The sequence below is a fragment of the Lygodium microphyllum genome, chromosome 1 (assembly GCF_053477565.2).
Source record: "Lygodium microphyllum isolate KBCC chromosome 1, Lygodium_microphyllum_v1.1.10, whole genome shotgun sequence".
In the NCBI taxonomy this organism is placed as follows: Eukaryota; Viridiplantae; Streptophyta; class Polypodiopsida; order Schizaeales; family Lygodiaceae; genus Lygodium; species Lygodium microphyllum.
Genome location: NC_141135.1, coordinates 70,610,874 through 70,633,270, shown reverse-complemented (window position 1 = coordinate 70,633,270; position 22,397 = coordinate 70,610,874). Strand labels below are relative to the sequence as shown.

At 40.2% G+C, this 22,397-nt stretch overlaps 1 protein-coding gene across 1 annotated transcript; it reads left to right on the top strand.

Annotated features, from left to right (window-relative positions):
- Positions 1-18,341: 18,341 nt before the first annotated feature.
- Positions 18,342-21,240, top strand: LOC148041237 (uncharacterized). The gene has a single exon (XM_087678211.1). The coding sequence runs from the start codon at positions 18,969-18,971 to the stop codon at positions 21,048-21,050; it is 2,082 nt and encodes a 693-aa protein (XP_087534337.1). The 5' UTR covers positions 18,342-18,968; the 3' UTR covers positions 21,051-21,240.
- Positions 21,241-22,397: the final 1,157 nt, after the last annotated feature.

Here is a 22,397-nt window from a genome sequence, read left to right as displayed (position 1 = left end):
ATAGGAGAACCTAGACCTCATGAAGAAACAAATTATAATAGAATATCAAACACAATTCTTGTAGCCTCCAAAATCATATCAAGAAACTATTTGACATGACGATTGCAGAAATAAGTAGCAACCACTCTCATTGCATTAATCCTAACTATATTTGGAGCAAGCCTTGGCTCAAGAGGACAATCTAAAATCCCTATTGTCACAAAATAGGTTAATAAGTATGGAGTGAGTGCTAAAGCATATATTGTTGTTAAAATATTTGTGCGTATCTACAAGGCTAATAGCTTAACTCCTTAGGCTATGCTTAGGAAAGAAAGGTATGCCTTGATTTATGAGTGTTGACGTTGACAATAAGGAAACTTTTAATGTGCTTAAAGACCTATTCATAAAAATATTATTTGAAGCTAAGTATGCATATAACCTCATAGTCAAGCTAATGAATGCAAGGCAAAAAGAAAAAGAAGAAATTTGGCAATATATCATTCATGTAAATATTCTTTAGAGGAAAATCCTCAAACCTAAACACCTTCTTCATACGTGGGATAAAAAATGAGGAAACTATAGAAAGCCCTATCTAGAAACTCCAACTCAAAATGTAATAGACTAGTAGATGTTTATGAAGAGTCTGTAAGAGTTTATGACTTGTTGAAGGAGAGAAAAATTGAAGCTCTTCAATCAATGGGTTTCGTTACAATTCATAGTGAGAGAGCTATTATCCATAGTAAGTGAATGATCCTTGATGATAATGAGAAGGGACAAGGAATAATTCTACATGCATACCAAGATTCCCAATGCCAATAATAGCATTAACACAAAGTGTCACACCTATTCACTATGTGGAAGAGCTATTAGACTGCCATATGTGAACTATTATATCTCATATGACAAAAGAGGGCAATGTATATAGACTAGTTATAGTGATGATGCTAGGTAGAGAATGGTGGTGTAGGTTTAGATCCATGCAATCCCAAGACTCACTAACTTGTTGGAATCATGTCCATCCTAAACATATCTTGTGTTAATGTCTAGAGAAAGAATAAGAAAATAGAGACAATGCATAATAAAGATTCCTTGAATGTAACATCATGATCCTAGATGCTAAACCCCCAACACAAAAGGTTTTCATTAGTAAGCCAATCATTCCATCTATACCTTTAGGTCTCTTTGGATTTGAAACTTTAGATAAAAAGGTAACCCCAATCTTGCTTAACTTAACTAAAGCACAAGCAAAGCAAGCAAAATGTCAATACTCGGACCAAGTAATTTAGATGGTTCATTCATTTGAAAGAAGAAGAAGAAGAAGAAGAAGAAGAAAAAGAGGGTTAGATAAAACTTAAAAGTGATAGTGCCACCATGCTATGTTAGAGATGTTAATGTAGAAGCCTTTGCACCCAAAACTAAAAGAAAGTAAATGCTAAGATAATAGAATATTCTGACCCTTACTACAAGAAAATGAAGCTATAGTGATGCTAATTTGTGACCATTTTTTGGAACCTCTATTAGTGTCAATATAAGCATTGCCATAAGCATTGTTATACAGTAATGCTTATGGCGATGGTAATATTGACACTCATAGTGATGCTATACTATGGAATAGAAAGAGCAAAAATAGTCATAATGGCAAACACCTACGAATGTTTTGTGAGAGAGAGAGAGAGAGAGAGAGAGAGAGAGAGAGAGAGAGAGAGAGAGAGAGAGAGAGAGAGAGAGAGAGAGAGAGAGAGAGAGAGAGAGAGAGAGAGAGTGAGAGAGAGGAAGAGGGAGAGAGAATAGGGGGAACTTGAGAGAGATAGGGGGAGGGGGGGCTTGAATGAGAAACTTGAAAAGAATGCCAAAGGGAGTGTGAAGGAAATCACAAAGGAGAAGGAGAAGGAGAAAGTAATGAAAAAGTGCTTCAATGTAAATGTGTCTATGAGCTTCATGATAATTCATTTCATGTTTTTCTTCCTCTTTCCTTAATACATTATGATTTTTTTAGTGGGAAAGAGAGAGAGAGAGAGAGAAAGAGAGAGAGAGACAGAGACAGAGAGAGAGATAGATTTTCTTTTTACCTTTTTGTTTAGGTGGGAAGTGAGGGAGGGAGGGAGGGAAAGAGAGAGAGAGAGAGAGATGGAATGAGAGAGAAAAGGAGGGAGGCAGAGAGAGAGAGAGGGAGATGGTGAGAGAGAGAAAGGTGAGAGAGTGAAAGAGATGGAGGGAGAGATTCCCTCCTCTCTTTCTTACCCTCTCTCTCCTTCCCTCTCATTCAATCTTTCTCTCCCTCCCTCCATAAGACAAGCATAGAGAGAGAGAGAGAGAGAGAGAGAGAGAGAGAGAGAGAGAGAGAGAGAGAGAGAGAGAGAGAGAGAGAGAGAGAGAGAGAGAGAGAGAGAGAGAGAGAGAGAGAGAGAGAGAGAGAGAGAGAGAGAGAGAGAGAGAGAGAGAGAGAGAGAGAGAGAGAGAGAGAGAGAGAGAGAGAGAGAGAGATGGAAAGAGGGGAAGAAAGATGAGTAGGCCAAGATTAATCCTTAAGTATCATGGTTGTAAAATCTTAGTATTGAAAGAAAGTTCTTGTTTTTGAGTGTAGTGAGGAAGGCCTTGGTAGTAGCAAGGCTTGAGTGGAGCTTCTGTGGTATTATTATGTTTGAGAGAGGACTCCATGTAAATAGGTTTTGCTAAAAATTTTATTAGCCAATTTCCAACCTACAATGGGTAGTGATCTTTTATTACACATATCCCATATATTGAGAGTTTATTAAACATGCAGGAACCTTTTGGTAAAAGATCACTACTTATTGTCGATTAAATTAACTTATAGAAATTTCCAATATGTCTACACGTGTAGAGTTTGGAAATGTAATGATAATATAAAATAGGAAACATTTGTGCCTTGCTTCAAGTATCTCATCACATTACTCAAATACCAATACAATCTCGATATACTTAGCTTTTAGATAAGGTTGGCATCTAAATGAGCTTGTATACTCATTTTAGTACATGTGTGCCATCATTTCCCTGTGGGAGGTCCTCTCTTGTTAGAGGATAGTTATACATGGTCAAATAAGATATCAAATTTTATGATTGTTCATCTAGATGCAAGGTCATTCTTGAACATATTCTAATTCACTACCTTATTGTAGCTTTTTTGTAGAAAATATAACATAACTTGTGTCATTTCCTACATTTTACAACAATTATGGAGTGGATATAAATGTATTTAGAAGTATCTTACATTTTTATTGAAGACTCATATTATTCTACTAGATATTACTTGAGACCATCAATGATAAGGTGATTATACAAGGAAGAAATCAAACATGCTTGCTACTTTTAATATTTAGGAAGATAATAATCCCAAGTAGTACAGATATATTATGTTCATAACTATAATTACCATTATCAAGTTCTTATATAGTAGAGACATAAAGAAGATAATAGGGAGAAAGAAAGTACATAAGAGGGATAGGAAGCATGGGTGAGAGATTAAGGGGATATATATACACACATCAACATCTTCTGAGGCCAAAATTGGCCTATGAGACAAAATCATGTACAATGTTGATACTCACTAGACATCAACATGTGATGTGTTGGAGTATAGTCCATGATATACTGTAAAAGAAGGCAAGGTGGTGTATAAGAAAAAATAATACTCATATAGGGATACAATGGGAGGATGAGATAGTATATGTCTAGTTATGTGGTTGAGTGGTACTTACATATCTAGTTCCACCTAGTCAAGATTGGAGGGTAGAAGATTTCATACATCCTAGATAAAATAGTATGAGGGTAGCATCTGGCATGGGCCCTCAAAATTTTTCATTTCTACTTGTGTTGTTGGTAGATCTCCTCATCTCCCTTTGTGTATCATTTGTGTCTAGTATCCCTATATCCATGGGCAACATGCTGCTTTGATCTCCTCTGCTTTATGGACTATCACCCCTCTTTGTGTATGTATCATGTGTGGGGTCACTATTTGGAAGAAACTAGTAAGTTGTGTTCAGTGTTCCCCTCTGTGTGTAGTGCTAGCCAATAGTAATGATGTGTGGAGCCTTTGGATCTCAACTAGAAACTGGCCTGAGCAGTGCAAGTGTGGGGACTCTATAACTAGCCTAAGTGATGTGTCTTATCTAAATAGTATGGGGTATCTAGCTTGGACTATGCTACATTGCAGATGTCGTGCTCCTCACTCTCTACCTCCTTCTGGCATAATTTGCAAATTTGCTCAACTTTAGGATGTGGGCTACTCTCTCAACGTCGATACTCTAAATTGGTGAGTGGATATCCTAAGCTATCCACCTATCATGTGGCATACATTAGGGGAGACTTGGACTCAAGTTTGGGCCTTGTAAGAAATTCCACCTCAGCATAGAGAGAGGTAATTCAAAAATCAATAAAAATGGCTAAAATTTCAAAATTTTCAAATTTTTTTCCTTTTTTACAAAATATCCTATAGCCTTTAAGTTGTCAATTATCCTTAATTAAGAGTTTAGAGGCCAATTCTTGAAATTAAGTGCCAAGTTCTCAAAACTTGATGGCTCGTATTTGAATCAATTGGAATTAATGACATAGTCTCTTTTTATAAAGACTAGTCAAAAGACTATGTGAAGTCCTCAGTTGTGCCCGCCACATTACATTTGGAAGATTTCCATGTATTCTCCCTTGTTGTTTTGAAATCAGCTTCATAAACCTTGCAATCAAGGATGGATGAAGTAGAATCAACATCACAAATGGAGATGGCTCAAGTGGAAATAACATGGATGGATAGGGAAAAATAAATACTACGAATGGAGATGGTTGTGGTGGAAACAACATCACAAAGGGAGACCACAGTGTTTGAATCATCATCAAAGATATGCAATAGAGAGGCATATCACCTCCATGTTGATCTTGATTGCAAATATGAGCCATTAAGTAAGAAAAACAAACTGGATCTCATGTCTTCTACATCCAAAGAACTTTGTAGATTTCAAGGAAAAAGGAATATAGATCTATGGGCTGATAGGAAACTATATCTAAAAGATCCTTTGCATAACTCCATGCCTCTATTAAGGGATATTATGTTGAGATGGCAAGCTCAAGATGTGCGGACATTGATCATGGACCACCTGGCTAGATGGGTCTGCACATCTACACTTAGCACATTGGTGGTCATTATGATTATCACATGGCCAGTGACTTATCACTTATTATATTTAGTTTGTTACACCTACCTACAGTTGGCAAATATATAGCGCCAATCGATTGGTGTAGTCTGTTATGCACTGTTTGACTTAGTAGGCCACTTTCCTTTATGTTGTATCTTATCTATACTTTGTGTACATTGTATAGTGTGTGAAAGAAGAAGAAGAAATTAGCAAGAAAACATTTTGGCCTCCATCTCTCTTCTTGTGTTCTTGAGTGAGCTTCCTCTTGTGCATACAATGTGTGTTTGGCACAACAACTCAAGCAAGTCTCCCCACCACGTGATTCTTGACATGGTATCAGAGTCGCGCCACTGAGAGAGGTTGATTTTGAAGGCTGAAGTGAAGGAGAAGAAGCAAGGTTCGAGCAAGCAAGCAATGGGTAAGAAGCTCTCACATTCTTCCATTCTCTCTCTTGGATAATGCCTATGGAGGCACCGGAAGCAGGGTGGAGTGAAAATCTTAGATTGCTATGAGATTTGATGTGTAAGCAAAGCAGTGTATATTCTACAATTTAAGTGCCCTTGGGATTAGCCGCAGTTTTTTTGGGCATTTGAGGCCATTTCAAGCCCCGTTTTAGAGCCGCAAGGTTGTCAACAGCGGTTTTAGGGTACTCTGTGATTTCGACTGTATTAATCGAAAGTGGGTGCACATGTTATAGATTTCAAATCTGTAATTTTTAAGGTATTTGCCAAGAAGAAAACATAAGGTTTATATGCAAATAAGTTGCAGATTACATGTACTATTGAGCAATCAGTGAAAAAGGTTGCTTGGTGTATTGTTGTGCACTTGTTGTGAAAGGCTGCAGAAGACTAGCTTTTTGTGTTGTATCCTTTTTTGTGATAATGGCAGAGAATAATGGAAATCTCATTATTGAGAAGCTCAATAAGAACAACTACCCTTCATGGAAGTTTTGTGTGACGAATTTCCTCATTGGAAAGGGCCTTTATGAGTTTGCTTTAGGTGAAGAAGAGGAGCCAGAGCTGGATATCCCTCCAACTGCAGATGAATTAAAAGCATGGAAAGAATGGAATGCAAAAGACAAAAAGTGATGTATTGGCTATCTGCAGTAATTGATAATATGATGTTGGGACGTATCAAGAATGCACAAACTTCACATGTAGCTTGGACAATTTTTGAGAACATGTTTTCAATAAATACAAAGGCAGGAAAGATTTAACTCAAGCAAGAGTTGAATAGCTTGAAGAAAGGAAAAATGTATGTCAACGAGTATGCTTTGAAGGTGAGGAGCATTGTAGATGCTTTAGCACTGATTGATGCAATGCCTGATGATGATGATTTGGTTTCATCCACTTTGAGTGGCCTTAATAACGAGAAGGTATGGAAATCATTTATTACTTCAATATATGTACGGAAGCCATTTTCAGATTTTGATGAGCTAGTCTCTCTCATGAATACCGAAGAAATCAATATGCAAGGTGACTCGTTTGAAAGAAATGGTGAACATATCCAATAATTTTACTCAAGTTCAAGAAGGGGACGTGGTAGATACTCTTCGAGAGGCCGTGGTATGGGACGTGCTAGTGACAACTAGCAAAATAGGTTCAATCAGAAATTTGATGAAATGCAGGTTTCAAGAGGCCGAGGAAACTTTAGAGGAAGGGGGATCTCTAGAGGAAGAGGTGGATGGCAGAATAGAGGTTCTGGACATTCTACTATTGTTTGCCATGAATGTGGAAAAACAGGTCATATTGTAGCCCATTTTTATGCTAAGAAGGATGATATTCACAGTGGTAAATTGCAGCAAGGAAACTATGCATCCTCTTTACGATAGAATGAAGACAAAAATGAGCGTCTATTTGTTATGCAGCACATGATGAATGCAAGTACAAGAAAGGGGGCACATGATGATATATGGTATGTAGATTTAGGTGCATCTAATCATATGACTAGTCATGTTAAATGGTTTGAAGAGATGCAGGACTTATAAAATCCAGGTTATGTGCAGATAGGTAATGATTCATACCACCCAATTTCACATATTGGAAAGGTTCCCTTATCCTTGCATGATGGCCAGACAAAGAGTCTGACAAATGTATTACATGTTCCTTCAATCACGAAGAATCTAGTGTCCATTGGCCAAATGGTAGAGCAAGGGTTGCAGGTCCGATTCAATGCAAAAGGTTGTTTTGTAGAAGACTTTAATGATAAGTGCAAGCTGGTCGCAAAAGGAAGTAGAGTTGGCCACATAATCACTTTAGATGCTAGAATTCTTGCAATGGATGTTGCTATGTATGCTAAAGAAAAAGAAGTGGTAGACATTGAAATATGGCATAAATGTATTAGACATGCAAATGTGCAAAGACAGAAATTAATACAGTCTAGAGGATTGGTTAAAAGGTTGCCTGAGTTTCAAAATTCATAAAGTTTGTGAAGCATGCCAGTTTGGTAAGCAGGCGAGACAATCCTTCTCGCATGACAGAGAAGTGAGAAGAAATATACTTGATGTAGTGCATACAGATTTTTGGGGGCCTACAGAGAATATATCTCTTGGTGGTAGCAAATAGTCTATCTATTATGACTGTTTAAGAAATCTATGGGTATATTTCATGAAGGAAAAGAGTGATGTATTTGAGCACTTCAAATCTTTCAAGGCAGCTGTTGAAATAAAAATAGGCTTGAAAGTGAAGTGCTTGAGATCAGATGGAGGAGGAGAATACATCTTTAATGAGTTTAGTGGCTTCTTGAGGACTCATGGGATAAAGAGACAATTTACTTGTAGGTATACCCCACAACAAAATGGGATTGTAGAAAGAAAAAACAAGCATATTGCAGAAGTTACGCGGGTGTTAATGGCTGAAAAGAATATGCCAAAATATTTTTGGTCTGAAGCTATTCATATTGCTGCCTATATTATGAATAGAACCCCCACAGTTGTAGTTCATGGGATGACTCCCGAAGAATGCTTTACTATCAAGAAGACTGATGTATCACACTTGAAGGTATTTGGTTGCGTTGCATATGTTCATGTGCCAGATGAGCTACGGAAAAAGATTGATGCAAAGGCTAAAAAATGTATTTTTATTGGATAATCTTTAGAGCAGAAAGGGTATTGTTGTTATATCCTTATCACACAGGTGAGTTCAAAGTGAGCAGGGATGTTATTTTTTATGAGACGAGTAGTTGGTATGCACCTGCTGGTGATGTATTAGATGATGATAATGATAATGATAGTTATGTGTAGAAAGAAAAGAAAGAATCATGGAGTCTTAGTGGACCAGAAACATCATCTGGTACTACACCTACAGTGAGCACTTGGTCTGGACACTAAGGAGTAGCCCCACATCTTCAAGTGTATCTATAAGTGTTGCAGGCAAAGACAAAGGAAAGAAGAAAGTGCTGGATGGTAATGATGCATCTATCACTCATTTAGGATTTGATGGAGATTCTAGTGGTTCAGAGATTTTGGATGATGAGCTTGGTGTTTCTTCAGTCAGGACACTAGGTGTACAAAGAGCTCATAGTAATGCAAAGGCTCCATTGAGTGATCTAGTGGTACGCAGGTCTAGCAGGGTTATATACCCTATTAAAAGATTTGGCTTTGAAGGTTATGCAACTCACCATTATGCTTATATGGTGAAAGTAGTTGAGGATATTGAGTCCACTTGTGTTGAGGATGTTGTTGATCATGCTCATTGGGATGCAGCAATGGATGAGGAGATGGCTGCATTAGAAGCCAATAAGACTTGGAATTTGATACCCTTGCCTAAGGGTAAGAAAGCTATTAGTTGTAAGTGGGTTTACAAAGTCAAGCATAATGCAGATGGCTTCATTAGCAGGTATAAGGCTAGGCTGGTTGCAAAATGATATGCTCAAATATACGGCATAGATTATGAAGAGACATTCAGTCCAGTTGCTAGGATGACAATTGTTAGATCCGTGGTTGCCTTGGTAGCAGCCAAAGGTTGGAACTTGCAGCAAATGGATGTTAAGAATGCCTTCTTGCATGGTGAATTGCAAGAAGAAGTGTATATGGAGCAGCCAGTAGGTTATGAGGATTTAGGGCATCCCACATATGTGTGCAGGTTAAAGAAGGGCTCTATGGGTTGAAGCAAGCAACTAGAGCATGGTTTGACAAGATTGGAGAGTATCTTGTCAATATTGAATTTTGTAATTCTGATACTGATCACTCACTTTTTGTGAGAAAGGGAGATGCAGGTTTGGTCATCATAGTCATTTATGTGGATGACTTGATTATTACAGGTGACAGTGACAATGGGATTGCTGAAGTTAAGAACTTATTGAAGAAGAAGTTTGAGATGAAGGATTTGGGTAAGTTGAGATACTTTCTTAGTATTGAGGTGATCAAATGTGATGATGGTATATGGTTATCCCAAAGGCAGTATGGCTTGGATATGTTATCAAAGTATGGTATGACAGCATGTAAGCCTCTTTCAGTACCATTGGAGAAAAATGTGAAGTTGAGTGCCGAAGTTGGGGATGAGATAGAAAACCCTACTATCTTCAGGAGAATAGTAGGGAGTTTGATTTACATAACTATCACAAGGCCAGACTTGAGCTATGTTGTTGGCCTTCTCAATCAAGAGAGAAAAAGAGAGAAAAACCATTAAACCTAATAGGGAAAGAGAGAAAGAGAGGGTGAGGGCGAGAGCGAGGGAGGGAGAGGAAATGAGAGAGGGAGAGGAGAGAGAAAAAGGAAATGAGAGAGAGAGGAGAGAGAAAAAGGAATGAGAGAGAGAGAGAGAGGAGAGATAAAAAGAGAAATATCATTAAACCTAATAGGGAAAGAGAGAAAGAGAGGGTGAGGGCGAGGAAGGGAGAGGAAATGAGAGAGGGAGAGGAAGAGAGAAAACGAAATATTATGTGCTAGGTACTGAGTACTAGGTACAAAATACTAGTGTTCTATGATACTATATGCTAGGTCATAGAAAAAGAGAGAGACAGAATGAGAGGATAACAATCTAAGAAAAAAAAATAATGATAACAAAAACAAATTGTTTGTTGTAACATAGACAAAATGGAAAACGAAGAAGGTCCTGTTGTTCAAGATCGCGAGGCATATCTTAATCAGCGTGTCCCATGTCCTTTCTCTCAATGCAAGTTGGCAATTAGACAAAAACGACGATTGTCTATAGAATACGTACGACGATTTGGCGAGTTTCAATCTGAGATCATTGATAAGGCGATTATGGATTTTCAGCAAACGGTAATTTGAAGTTAATATCAATCATGCATTGTACTCGCAAGCTAATTGAATACCATATACAATAAGATTGGGTCTTGCTGGCAAATTTTCTATCCAGGGAGGTGATGTCTCGTCCCAAGGGGGAGTGGACCCTTTGTGGCCAATTAGAAAAGTACGTGGGCATACGATGGATGGAGTGCAGGAGCCAATCCACCACTCACAAGGCGAATCTATATTGTCAACGCCAGAGGAGACATGTAACTTTTCAGACCTACCTACAATCTTGGAGCCTGAGATGAAGGCAATAATCGATGCATTGATTCCCATGGATGTCGAGACTTCTAATCTGCTTAGAGAGGAAGCATCCATACCATTATATGATGGGTGCCGAGTATCTCGACTGAAGACACTGCTTGCACTCTTAAGTGTGAAAGCAAAATATGGATGGAGCGATGCGAGTGTGACCGAGTTGTTCAGGTACCTTGTACATACACTTCATTGATTTTTTTTTTCGACACTATTATTACAAACATTTGTGCTTTTTCAAGGTGTTTAATGATTTTTTTCAGGTTATTGAAATATCATATATTACCACTTGCAAATACCATGCTTGAGTCTCATGATGATGCATGACATGTTTTATGAAAGCTTGGCATGGACTACAATAACATCCATGCATGTATCAACGATTGCATACTGTTTCGAGGAGAATACGAGACTATGGAGACATGTCCAAAATGTGGTGCTTACAGGTATTGACAGGACTTACAAGGGCAAACCATCCCTCAAAAAATTCTCAGACACTTTCCACTTATCCCCCACACAAACCACATCTTTCGTACGTCCGGCATGGCGAGCTTGACAACATCACATCACAGGAAAGAGAGACACATCACAGGAAAGAGAGACACTATAGGGGCACGAATGTGGGTAGCTTGTTATGGGACCACATCACAGGAAAGAGAGACACTATAGGGGCACGAATGGATTTGAAGGAGGTAGGTATGATGGAGGTGCTTTGATCGCAGTCAAGTGCTGATGGTCACGTGCAGCTTCCTCGTGCTTCTTGGGTTTTGTCCACTAAAGAAGAGCGCATTGTGAAGCAAGTAATTAAATCTATCCGCACTTCGACGGGTATGATGCGTTCTCTCAGGTCCGCATTTTCTAAAGACGATCAATTATCAGGGCTAAAATCCCATGACTAGCATAAGATATGTCAGGTTTGTACTATGAATGGATTGTAATTAGCGTGGACATTTTGCTATTTGGAATGTAGCCATTATTCATAATGATTTCTCATTTGTGGCAGTTTGTACTACCAATCGCGATCGCAGGATGTCTTACTCCAGAAATACGCAGGGCCATTTACAAGTTATCGAATTTGGTGTAATGGATCTCACACAAGGAGATTAAGATGTCCTCTATTGAATCCGTGAAGCGGGGAGCAGTGGAGACGGTCTGTCTCTTTGAGAAATACCTGCCCATCAGCATGCTCACGATACAAATCCACCTTCTTGTGCATATTGTGGATGAAGTGGAGATTGCTGGACCTGTCCATACGCGATGGATGTTCTTCTTAGAGCGCTTCATGAAAACCTTGAAAGGCTTTGTGTGACAACGAGCTCCGCCAGAAGGTAGCATGGCCGAAGGTTGGTTGGTGTCTGAGGCGCTAGTGCATATTTCACAATGGCTACCAACGGTGGAACCAGACAATAAAATGCTATGGTCGCTGAAGGACGATGATAGACTGACTGGAGATGTGGTGGTTGGAAATGGGGTAGAAAAAAGAATGGATGCCTCAATGGAAAAGAAGGTGAATCGCTTTTGTATGTTGCATTATGCCTCTATGGAGACGTGGCTCGCCAAGTACCAGATCGCTAGGCAAGATCGAGAGGAAGCACGAGCTGAACTCCGACGTAGTATGCATCATCGACCGTTTCAATATCCCGAAGGCATGGAGGAGATGCCGCGGTTTATGTCAACGCGATGGTTGTATGGAGCTTTGACCGCAGCGTCTCGCGAAGGGACAGAGGTCTCAATGGAGGAGTGGGAATTCGCGAGGGGATGTAGTCCAAAGGTGATGAGGGGTTTAGAATCTATCGTATCTAAATTTTATATAAGACATCTAATTTGAGTGTTTCAATGTACAATACAAAATATATAGTGCAGCGTGGTCGCGCGGACGACATTTTCGCGTGGAGCGTATTGACAAAATGCGCTCCACAATGGACTGTGGTGTCATGGCAAGGTTCGAGCAAGAGAGCCGACGACGAGCAACGGATCCAAACACGGTTGTGGATGAAATGGAGTATTTTGGAAACTTGCAAAGTATTGTTACGGTGGATTACCGTAGTTTCTCCATGATACTATTCGATGTGCAATGGTTTAAAGTGGTACTTGGAGGAGTTGGAGCAACAGTTCGACGAGGTCCATCTAGATTTTTTGAAATAGATTCCGAAAAAAAATGGATAGATTCGCACGACACCTTTGTGTTGCCGACCCATTGTGAACAGGTGCATGGACTCATTTGCTTCCTAATTGTATTACGATATGGTTTATATCACAATGGTTTGAACTCTCTTGTACGTGTTTATGAACATGTAATCTTCTATCCAAACCCTCGACAACCTCGATGGTGGTATGTTATACCTTCAACTCCCCGAAGTGCAAGAGTATATGATCAAAGCGATGTTCCGAGCATAGATGAAGATAATATGCAAATAGAGGGGTCGATATTGCAAGGGGTGGAGGCCGTCGAAAGCTTGGAGCCAGCATCGACTAACAATAATGGAAATAAAGGAGTCCAAGAATTCTTTGAGAACGAGGCGGACTCATTCTATCACTTATTATATTTAGTTTATTATACCTACCTACAACTGGCAAAGATATAGTGCTAGTCGATTGGTGTAGTCTGTTATGCATTATTTGACTTAATAGGCCACTTTCCTTTATGTTGTATCTTATCTATACTTTGTGTAAATTGTATAGTGTGTGAAAGAAGAAGAAGAAATCAGCAAGAAAATGTTTTGGCCTCCATATCTCTTCTTGTGTTCTTGAGTGAGCTTTCTCTTGTGCATACTCTGTGCATACAGTGTACATGGTCAAATCTTTGGATTTATTATAACTTGAACACTATAACTCCAAATCGAGCGCTCTCTATAGCTCTATAGATTCCATTTTTCAAGCACTTTCCAATGATAGGTCACATCATATGGTTTTAAGAAACTTATGGGCATATTATCTAGGTGCCACCTTTTTAGTATTCAAAAAATGGAAATTGTAAGATTTTTAAACTCACTAATATTGTAAACAAGGAGACTATTTTAGAGTTTGAGAAGCAGAGAGATCAATCAAGGCTTAAAGAAATAATATTGGGGGTTTGCAAACAATGCAGGAAACTTCAAAATATTCAAGACATGAAACTATGAAGCAGTGGTATTAAGAAAAGAATACATGCAATGAAGTAAGTAAGCTCTTTGTTACTTTTTCCTCCATCTCATTAAGTATTTGTAAAATAATTTATAATAATTAAATATTTTTTAATTGTGAATATAGGAATATCCTACAACCTAATGAAGAAATGACTTCAAGCATTGAGGCATCAATTGAATACTTTAAAATGCTTCTAAATAAGGAATCTATCAAAGCAATCTTGAAGGATCCAAAGTCTCAAAATCTTGAAAAATAGGAGATTAAGATTTTGTTGAGAGGGAGTCAAATTAGCTCAAGTGATATGCAAGCTTTGTTGGATGAGGCATGTATATCTAGCATGGAATGCACAACTATTTACAAATCTCTTTACACGAAGATGAAGGGATCTAAGCTGCAATAATCGATATTGCCAAACCCAACATCACTCAAAGGAATGCAAAAACAAGTAAATGATCAAGTTCTACAACTCTTGTGAGCTCCATTTCAAATCGAAGATATGTATCATTTGACACCAATGGAGGCTATGGTTTACAACAAATATAACAATATATTTTACAACTTGGAGATCCTACAATCATACTTTGTTCAATTATTTGAGGTGACTCCAAACAAATATGATGGTCCCTTGAAATTTGTGCTCAAGCTTGATGAGTTTTAGATTATGAAGGTTAAAAAGCTAGAACGGGTCACCATCACCCTGATAAATAAGAAACTCGATCCAACAATTTCAAAGCAAAACCCATAATGGTTTAGTGTCTAGTATAATAATAATATATTCTCTCTGGGGTTCTTTGAGGTGAGCAATATTTTTTTAAATTGGAAGTTTGCTTATGCTAATACTATTGTTGTGTCACCACATGATTATAATATGTGTATATTCTAGGTTATGTCAGAGAAATTTAAAATCTTGCATTGGATTTTCCACAATACAATTATACCCCAAATCATTAGTGAGAAAAGGAATGGGAGAATATTGGACATGGGAGGATTCAGAAGATTCAAAGTAGAGTGGCATCTAGTAGGTGATTTGAAGAACCTAAAGTGTATGTACAATGTCTCAAAAGGGGCCAATTAAAAAAGCCATTCATATATTGCATGCATGCTGCAAAGGAACTTGACAAAAGGAATTGGAAAAAGGCACCCAATAGGCACCTCAAGGATCCAACTTTGAGAGCAGTTTTAGATATTCCCTTGTCTCAAGTCCATATTCACACAATGCATGGTTCGTGCACGATCATTGAGAAATTAATTTTCTTGTATATATGTTTTGCTTGGACAATGCGACTGAGGTCACTGCAAGTCAAGGCAATCGCAACACTTGAGAATGCATTATCGGACATTGATTTGAATGGTAGAAATGTGAAGATTGAAAGGAATGAGAAAAGGTCAAAGAATGATCGAGACATGCCAAAGAAACTCTCTGTTGGGGGTATGAAAGCACTGAGATTTTTATCTCCACCACCCTTAAATAATCCTAGTCAAGTAAAACATTCCACTCAAAGAATTCAATTCAATAAGTGGAAGTGCATCCAGAATGCAATTTAGACCATGCTGATAGTGGTGAAGCATGATGATGCAAGGACAATGTTTGGAAGTCCTTCGATACAATCTTTAAGCTTTGTGACATGCACACATGGAACTTGGATGACTACCAGACCTTTATATAGCATTAGACACATTTAAAGAGTCAATGGTTAGTGCATGGACAGATCAGCACATCACCCATTACGTGGCAGTTATCTTCATAATATTTGATAAATTATAATTGCTTAATCATAGGTGCATGGAGCAATAATCTGGCATTCTTTCTTATGATTGGATAGCACATTATATATAGCGACACCCCTTGATTTGCGGAGAAATATGGCATTTTATCAATGTGGTCAACTCAAGGTATGCAGAAAACCCATTATCAAGAACGTACTAGCTATTTTAGCCATAAAGACATGGTGGAGGAGTAGAGAAAGCTAACATTTTAGAAGGATTACATCAATGGACATATAGAAAGCTTGTTCATAAAGCTAATAGAAGAGAAGCACTAAGAACATCTGAACTCAACAAAGTAATGCAATATTTGGAGAGAGAAAGAAGAAAAGAATCGTGGGAGAATTCGGATGCATCAATCAAACATACTATGTGGGGACAAACTAGACAAAGGCAATGTAAAACTTGGATACCCATAAGCAATAGTTCCTCATAAATACTTGAGGTGTTTGTAGAAATTTTGACACAAAGGAATACTTGTCAATTATCTATTTTTGGAAGAAATATTTTACATAATAAATATACAACTCACTTTTTTTGAAAAAACACTATTCTTGAGTATACAATAATGAAGCTCACTCCTCTACTCGTAGCCTCTTTTTGAATATGGCCCATCTTCTTCATGTAATTGTTGCTCTAGTTCATTTAAATACTGTTGATCAATTTTTGGAATTGGTGTACTTCTAAGCACATTTTTTCATATTTTGCAAGCATATTGGGATCCTTGCTCCTACTCATCGACTTGAATGATGTGTACACTAAGTGGGATTTGGCACGTAGTTTCTCAAAACTAGGGCCTTGACCAAAATTTCTCATAACTTCCTATTTCTCCAAAAACATTATCTTATCTACATTCCACCTAATAGGATATCCTCCAAGATGTCTTAACAAGGTCTTCAATGCAAAATGAGGGAATTTTGCATTGTCCCTTGAGAACTTGTGGTGGAATGCAACGAACTTTGGAAAGGTAAAGTCTTTGATGTAATGGCCCAAGGTAGAGTCCTTGTCTAAACCTCCCTTCCATTTGCCACCTACATGACCAATGAAACCAACTTCATACATGACAAACTAAGTCTTAGAAAAATTTTTATGGAAATCAACATGGTATCCAAATGAACATTTTTGAAACAAACCTTTTGATTTTCATCTGAAATAAGAAACTTCTCACTCTTTATTTGAATGGATGATTGGCCGATTTGTAGGGACTTAGGAGTCAAGTCCTTGTTTGATTTTCCCAAGTGAGAAACATTCAATTTCTTTTGTGTTTCCTCAAACTCTTTCTCTAAAGGATTCGATGACTCATATCGGAGTGTATCCTTCTATATCATAGTCAAAGTCTTTGTTGGGGAGAGGCATTCCATTTCCTTGACATTTTAATCCACAAGTAGATACTTATCCCAATCTGGTACAATACGTTTAGAATATGTTTATAAATTCGATGCAGCAATGGTTAGGTAGTAGTCCTCCCTAATGTTAAAAAGGGCCTGGATATCAGACAAGAGAACATACTACCTTTTGCCAATAGGGAAGGAGGGGAGTAGAGCTGCAGGAACATTACCAGCATCCTCCTCAACCTCTTGCTCAATAATAGGGCCCTCCACCTTTGTGTTCTCCCTTCTCAAAGCTTCAACATTGAGTTGAGAAATTTGCTCCCTCTCACTCACCACATCTATTGGGTGTGAAACCTCTTCTACTCCCTCTGTCTCCACTTCATAGGGCTATTATATATTTTCTAGGTCTTGGACAGGATCTTTCCCTTCATCCCCTAGCAATACATAGAAAGCATACAAACCTCTAAAAGTACTCAACAAGATGGCACTTGTGACTGTGTGGCAAGGCACTATAAATCTGCATTCTTCATCCTCAAGAACCCTTAGCACTACCCTCTATAGAACATTTTCCTTTGGGGCTTATCAACAAAGGCACTATTCATGTGAATATATTGCAAACCCTTGATAGGAACCTCTCAAGCAGACATCCACTCCAAAAAAGTGGCCTCATATTTCTTGAGGTAGACTCGTGAGGCCTTGAGCCATTCCTCTACAGAGGGAGCGATAGAAAACACTTGGGATACTTGTGGTAGCAGCTACTCTTGTCCCACTCTACCAAGGAAATTTATAATCATCTCCTCAAGATTGCATCCATTTCTCCTAAGCTCTTTCCTCCTTGCCTTTGCGACTCAAGCACCCCTTGGATGATGGCACTAAAGTGTATAGAGGCAACTTGTCTCTTTCGATAGTAGCAAGGTACTCACAAGCTTGATTGAGTGAGGGCATGGTGACGAGGGATGACAGGTGGGTTACATCTTGCACTTCACTTGGCAAGCACGTAATTGGGAGTGAAGAATTGTGGATGCAACACGATGAGGTCGCGATGAATTTAAAAAACAACAAGCTTGCATGTATTAAGTGGGGGAACACCATGTGAAGCTCACAAGGAGTAATATTGCAGATGTAACAAGCATACCAAAGTTCGCAAGGCCTAATATTGTAGATGTAACAAGCATTTCAAAGATGCGTAGGCAAGCATGACCAGGGCAATTATTGTGATGAGGCCACGGTGGATGTAACGATGATCGATGATGTACGACAACAATCAACATTGCAACACAATTTTTCTTTTTTTTTGGGGGGGGGGGGGGGGGCCAAGTAAAGAGAACAAATACCCGATAGCACAGGAATGCACTAGTGACGGAACTAATTAAGGAAGGCCTTAAAGGAGTTCAAGAATCATTGTGAGAAATAATGCAATGTGGAAACGACGTCCCTTTTCTTGTATTTTTGGTCCAAAATCGAAATAAACGGGAGGATTGCTTGCAGGTCGCGTGGTGTGTAGGCAATCTCAACGTCGACGAACTTTCTAGAAAAGAGAAAAAGCGAAAGCCCAGGTGCGTACGCCGTCTGGACTGACTAGACAACTAAGGTAACGAACGAACGACCGACCTATTTCTTCTTCACTCGTCGCTGCCGCGTCTCGTTGAAAGAAGAAAGAAGAGGTCCGCGTCTTCTGCGCTTCTCCTTCTCTGTTGTTATTATAGGCAGCTGCATCGACATCAGCATTTCAACCGCACCGGATATACGTTCACCAGCTAGGACGTCCACCCTCAGCAGCTGCATCGACATCCGCATTTCACCCGTCAAAATCTTGAAGCGTAACGTCAGATATTGTCCTGCTACAGCGCTCACGACGATCCCAACAACGGTACTGAAGGGGATCATCATATAAATCTTCTTCATCAGACAGACTAATACATAAATCTCACTAGACTCCTACCTGCCGGCTGAGCAGGGATCAGTGATCGATCACAGGATTATACATTCCCATAATCTGACCTAGGCTGTCACCTGCAATCTCGTACTGCAGCAGACGATAATTTATAATCTGTCAGTTAGACAGGGCAAAGATTATTCAATCCAAAAGTATAGTATCCACAGCTGCTTAAGCTTATGGCAGCAGATCTGCAAGTAGCACGTCGGCCCTTAATGGACGCTCGCCAGATGACATTAAGGAAGCACAAGCAGAAACGACATCAGCAGCAGCAACAATTACAGCACCGGCAGGCGCTCATAGTGCCATCATCACCAGCCAGTGCAGCTGTACCATCTGATAATCGGTTTCGTAAGACCAGTAGTACGGAAGCAGCAGCAATACCAATCATAAACTCCTCCAAGTTCAAGCTGTCGAGGAACAGTACTATAGCTAGAGCAGTTCCTCCTCCTGTGAGCCCCCGATATTGTTCTAAACAGGTGCAGGACATTCAGGCCAGCCCGCACCATGCCCAAAAACTGAACTCTCCTAATACATGGACAAGGAGAACGACTACTACTGGTCAGTATAAATTATCTAGTGACCAGCCGCCACTGCAGTTGTGCCGCTTCTGGCTCAGAGGATGCTGTAGCCGTGGCCTACAGTGCAACTTCTTGCACAGTCACCCAACATTAACGCCCAGTACTGCCACAAACAGCCGGCGCATCACCAGCAGTTCTACTGGCCATCATCATCGTTCGGGACCAGCATCATCATCATGTGCAGCTGCACTACATCGACGTCCTGCTGCCCATACTACTCATCATTGTGGTCTCACAGCAGCAGGATTAGTCGAGGAAGAGCCATCAAGAAGATTAAACAGGGGCAATGATGATGATCCCATTATGGCAGAAGCTGCAGAAATCCCAGCAGACGATCAGTCAAACTGGGACCTTGATACAGCAGCAGCAGCTCCTGATGATCGTCAGAGTACTGATCATCTGCAGGGTCATGCCGATCCTGACCATCAGCAGCTCCAATCAATCGTACACCCCGTTTCATCGTTGCAACATGAGCAGCACCAGCCATTGCGTGGGATTGCCCTCCCTGGCCCGGGTTTCAACTGCCTCTACACAGCGAGCTGTGATGGAACCCTCCACATTTGGGACTCTGCAACCGGTGCTCACATCGGTGCGGTCCCTCATCTTCAGGGTACAGCTCGCAACAGCAGGAGCAGCTCCTCCACGAATGCTGATCACCATTCTTCTTCTGGCGCTGGACTAGCATTGCTCCGGCCCTTCTTCGCGTGTGAATGGATCTTTCTCGGAGTGCCTGGTGAGGTCCAGGCGTGGCATGTCTCGAGCTGTACCTCCACATACACTCACGTCTGTACCCAGTTCGATGTTGACAGGAAAGTCACACTGTCTTTCAGGAGAGACCCCTCCGCTGCTTGCGATGATGATGATCAACATCATGATGCTGTCCACAGCTTGTGCGTCATGCCCCGGGGGCTCGTGCTGGCTGGGACACAGGACGGTACGATCGTCATTTGGAGATTTGACCCCAGTACAGCATCGTCATCGGCACAGGCGGCCCCGCTTCTCCCATGGGCTCGCCTCACTGGACATACCACACCCGTCTCTGCCCTCGAGAGTACTGCTGCTGACCAGTCCGTCATTTTCTCTGCCTCTGCAGATGGAGTGATCAGAGCATGGGACATGAGCAATATTGAGGGGGGTCAGTACCGATGCTTGTGCACACTTCAAGGCCACGTGGGCCCTGTCACTGGCCTTCTCAGCCTAGATCGTGACTACTTGTTCTCCTCCTCATTTGATGGCACCATCAAGCTTTGGAAATGGAGCAGCAGCACACCTCCTATCCACTGTACCACAGCTTCTCCGCACCTCGTGGCTGTCGATGTGCATATGGATGGCCAGGGTACAGATCATCAGCTGCTCATGTTGCAGTTGCAACACACAATCTGCCCCTCTCCTCATGTGGTTGATCCATCGAAATCGCCGCCTGCAGCCTCAGCAGCTAGAGCAGCTGGTCATGAAGTACTGGCGCTAGCTGGATTCATTGATGTGGATGACGTGCATGTGCTGGTATGTGCTTGCGGGGGAGCTGCCAACACAGTGCACTTGTTCGAGCTTCCAAGTTTCAAAGAGAGGGCAGTGCTGCCATCCCGGTCGCCTGTCACAGCACTGGAGGTGGGACCTGGGGGCCTGCTATTCTGTGGAGACCAGCAAGGGGAAGTCAGGATCTGGAGATGGAAGAATTAGCGAGAATACCAGATCAGAATTACCAGCTTCCTCTCCTCCTGAGTTACTACTCATGAAGTTGGAGTTGGACTCCATTAATGTCGTCGGCATTTGCAGTTCTAGTTCTCTTCCTCAGATCACAAACGACATCATGAGCAGTTTTCATCCTTCTAGTTATCAGACATGATATTGATGTACAACTTTATTAATGTGCCCCCTCCCACGATTGGGGCGGGGCCGCAAATATTCTTTCTTTCTTTCTTTCTTTGTTCTGTTCTCTCATGATCATCGTATTAATTAACCAGTATGATTCCTTCATTCTTTGTTCCGTCGTCTCGTGATCATTCATCATGAGATCAGTTCTGTACTACTTTAACTCCATGATTCATATGAGTGGTAACAATACCCCCTTACTAAAGGGTGCTAGTTGCTTCGTACTTAGTGATAGGGTTGGAAAGGAGGAGAATTCAAGAAATTTGGTTTCTCAATGACAACAATGTGAGTGGTAGATTAACAACTTATTTGGATAGATGTGCTCTCCCTAGGAAATGTGTTTGCCTTTTGTAAGTGAAGATACATATGAAGATGCAATTGTAAGATGGATATATACGTAAGTGAGCCATGGCTCCCACATTTGAGAACCTAATTCATGGAAATGTAAGGTATGATGGTTGGAGCAAGGTAAGGATCTCCAGTTTTAATCCTCCCGCTATTTTTGGAACACATGGCCTTAGTTGCCACACAACTTGGAATTTCCCTACATGTGTTGAGAGCTTGATTGGAAAAAATTTCCACAACCTTGCATGACACATGATTAGGTACAATCGCCCCCCATACATGGGTGACTACTGTTTCTCAATTGTATTAAGCCTTTGTGCTCAAAATACATTGAAAGCATCTTTTTTTGTTCTTAATTTTTCTTTTCTTGTATGACTTGCTTTTGGGCTTATAAATCTAACACACCCTATATTAAATAGCTTTATATCCAAAAATAATATTTCAACCCTTCTAATAAATGCATCCAAAATATACCTATTGCACATGTGTGCATGCAAAGTCCTTGTGCCATGAACAAGAGTAGTGCTATCCCTATTTTACTATGTTTATAGTAATGATATATTTTTGTTTAGCCCACCAAGGCCTTCATATACATAAGAGATATAGCTCACTTTTGTCACAAAAGGTCCCCTAGTGTATCCCTCTTGTCTCCTTTTCCAATATCCTCCTTCTCTCCCTCTTCGTCCACACAAAGCAAGCGGCCCTAGATCGACTAGATTGCACCTATTTTTTCTTGTATCAACATACTCTTATTCTTCGCATTTAAATCAGTCCCCATCAAGCCTTTTCAAAGCTACTACAAGTCTTGCC

Bases quoted from the DNA above. Each gene is read 5' to 3' on its own strand.
- LOC148041237 (XM_087678211.1), top strand. From the start codon at position 18,969: ATGGCAGCAGATCTGCAAGTAGCACGTCGGCCCTTAATGGACGCTCGC.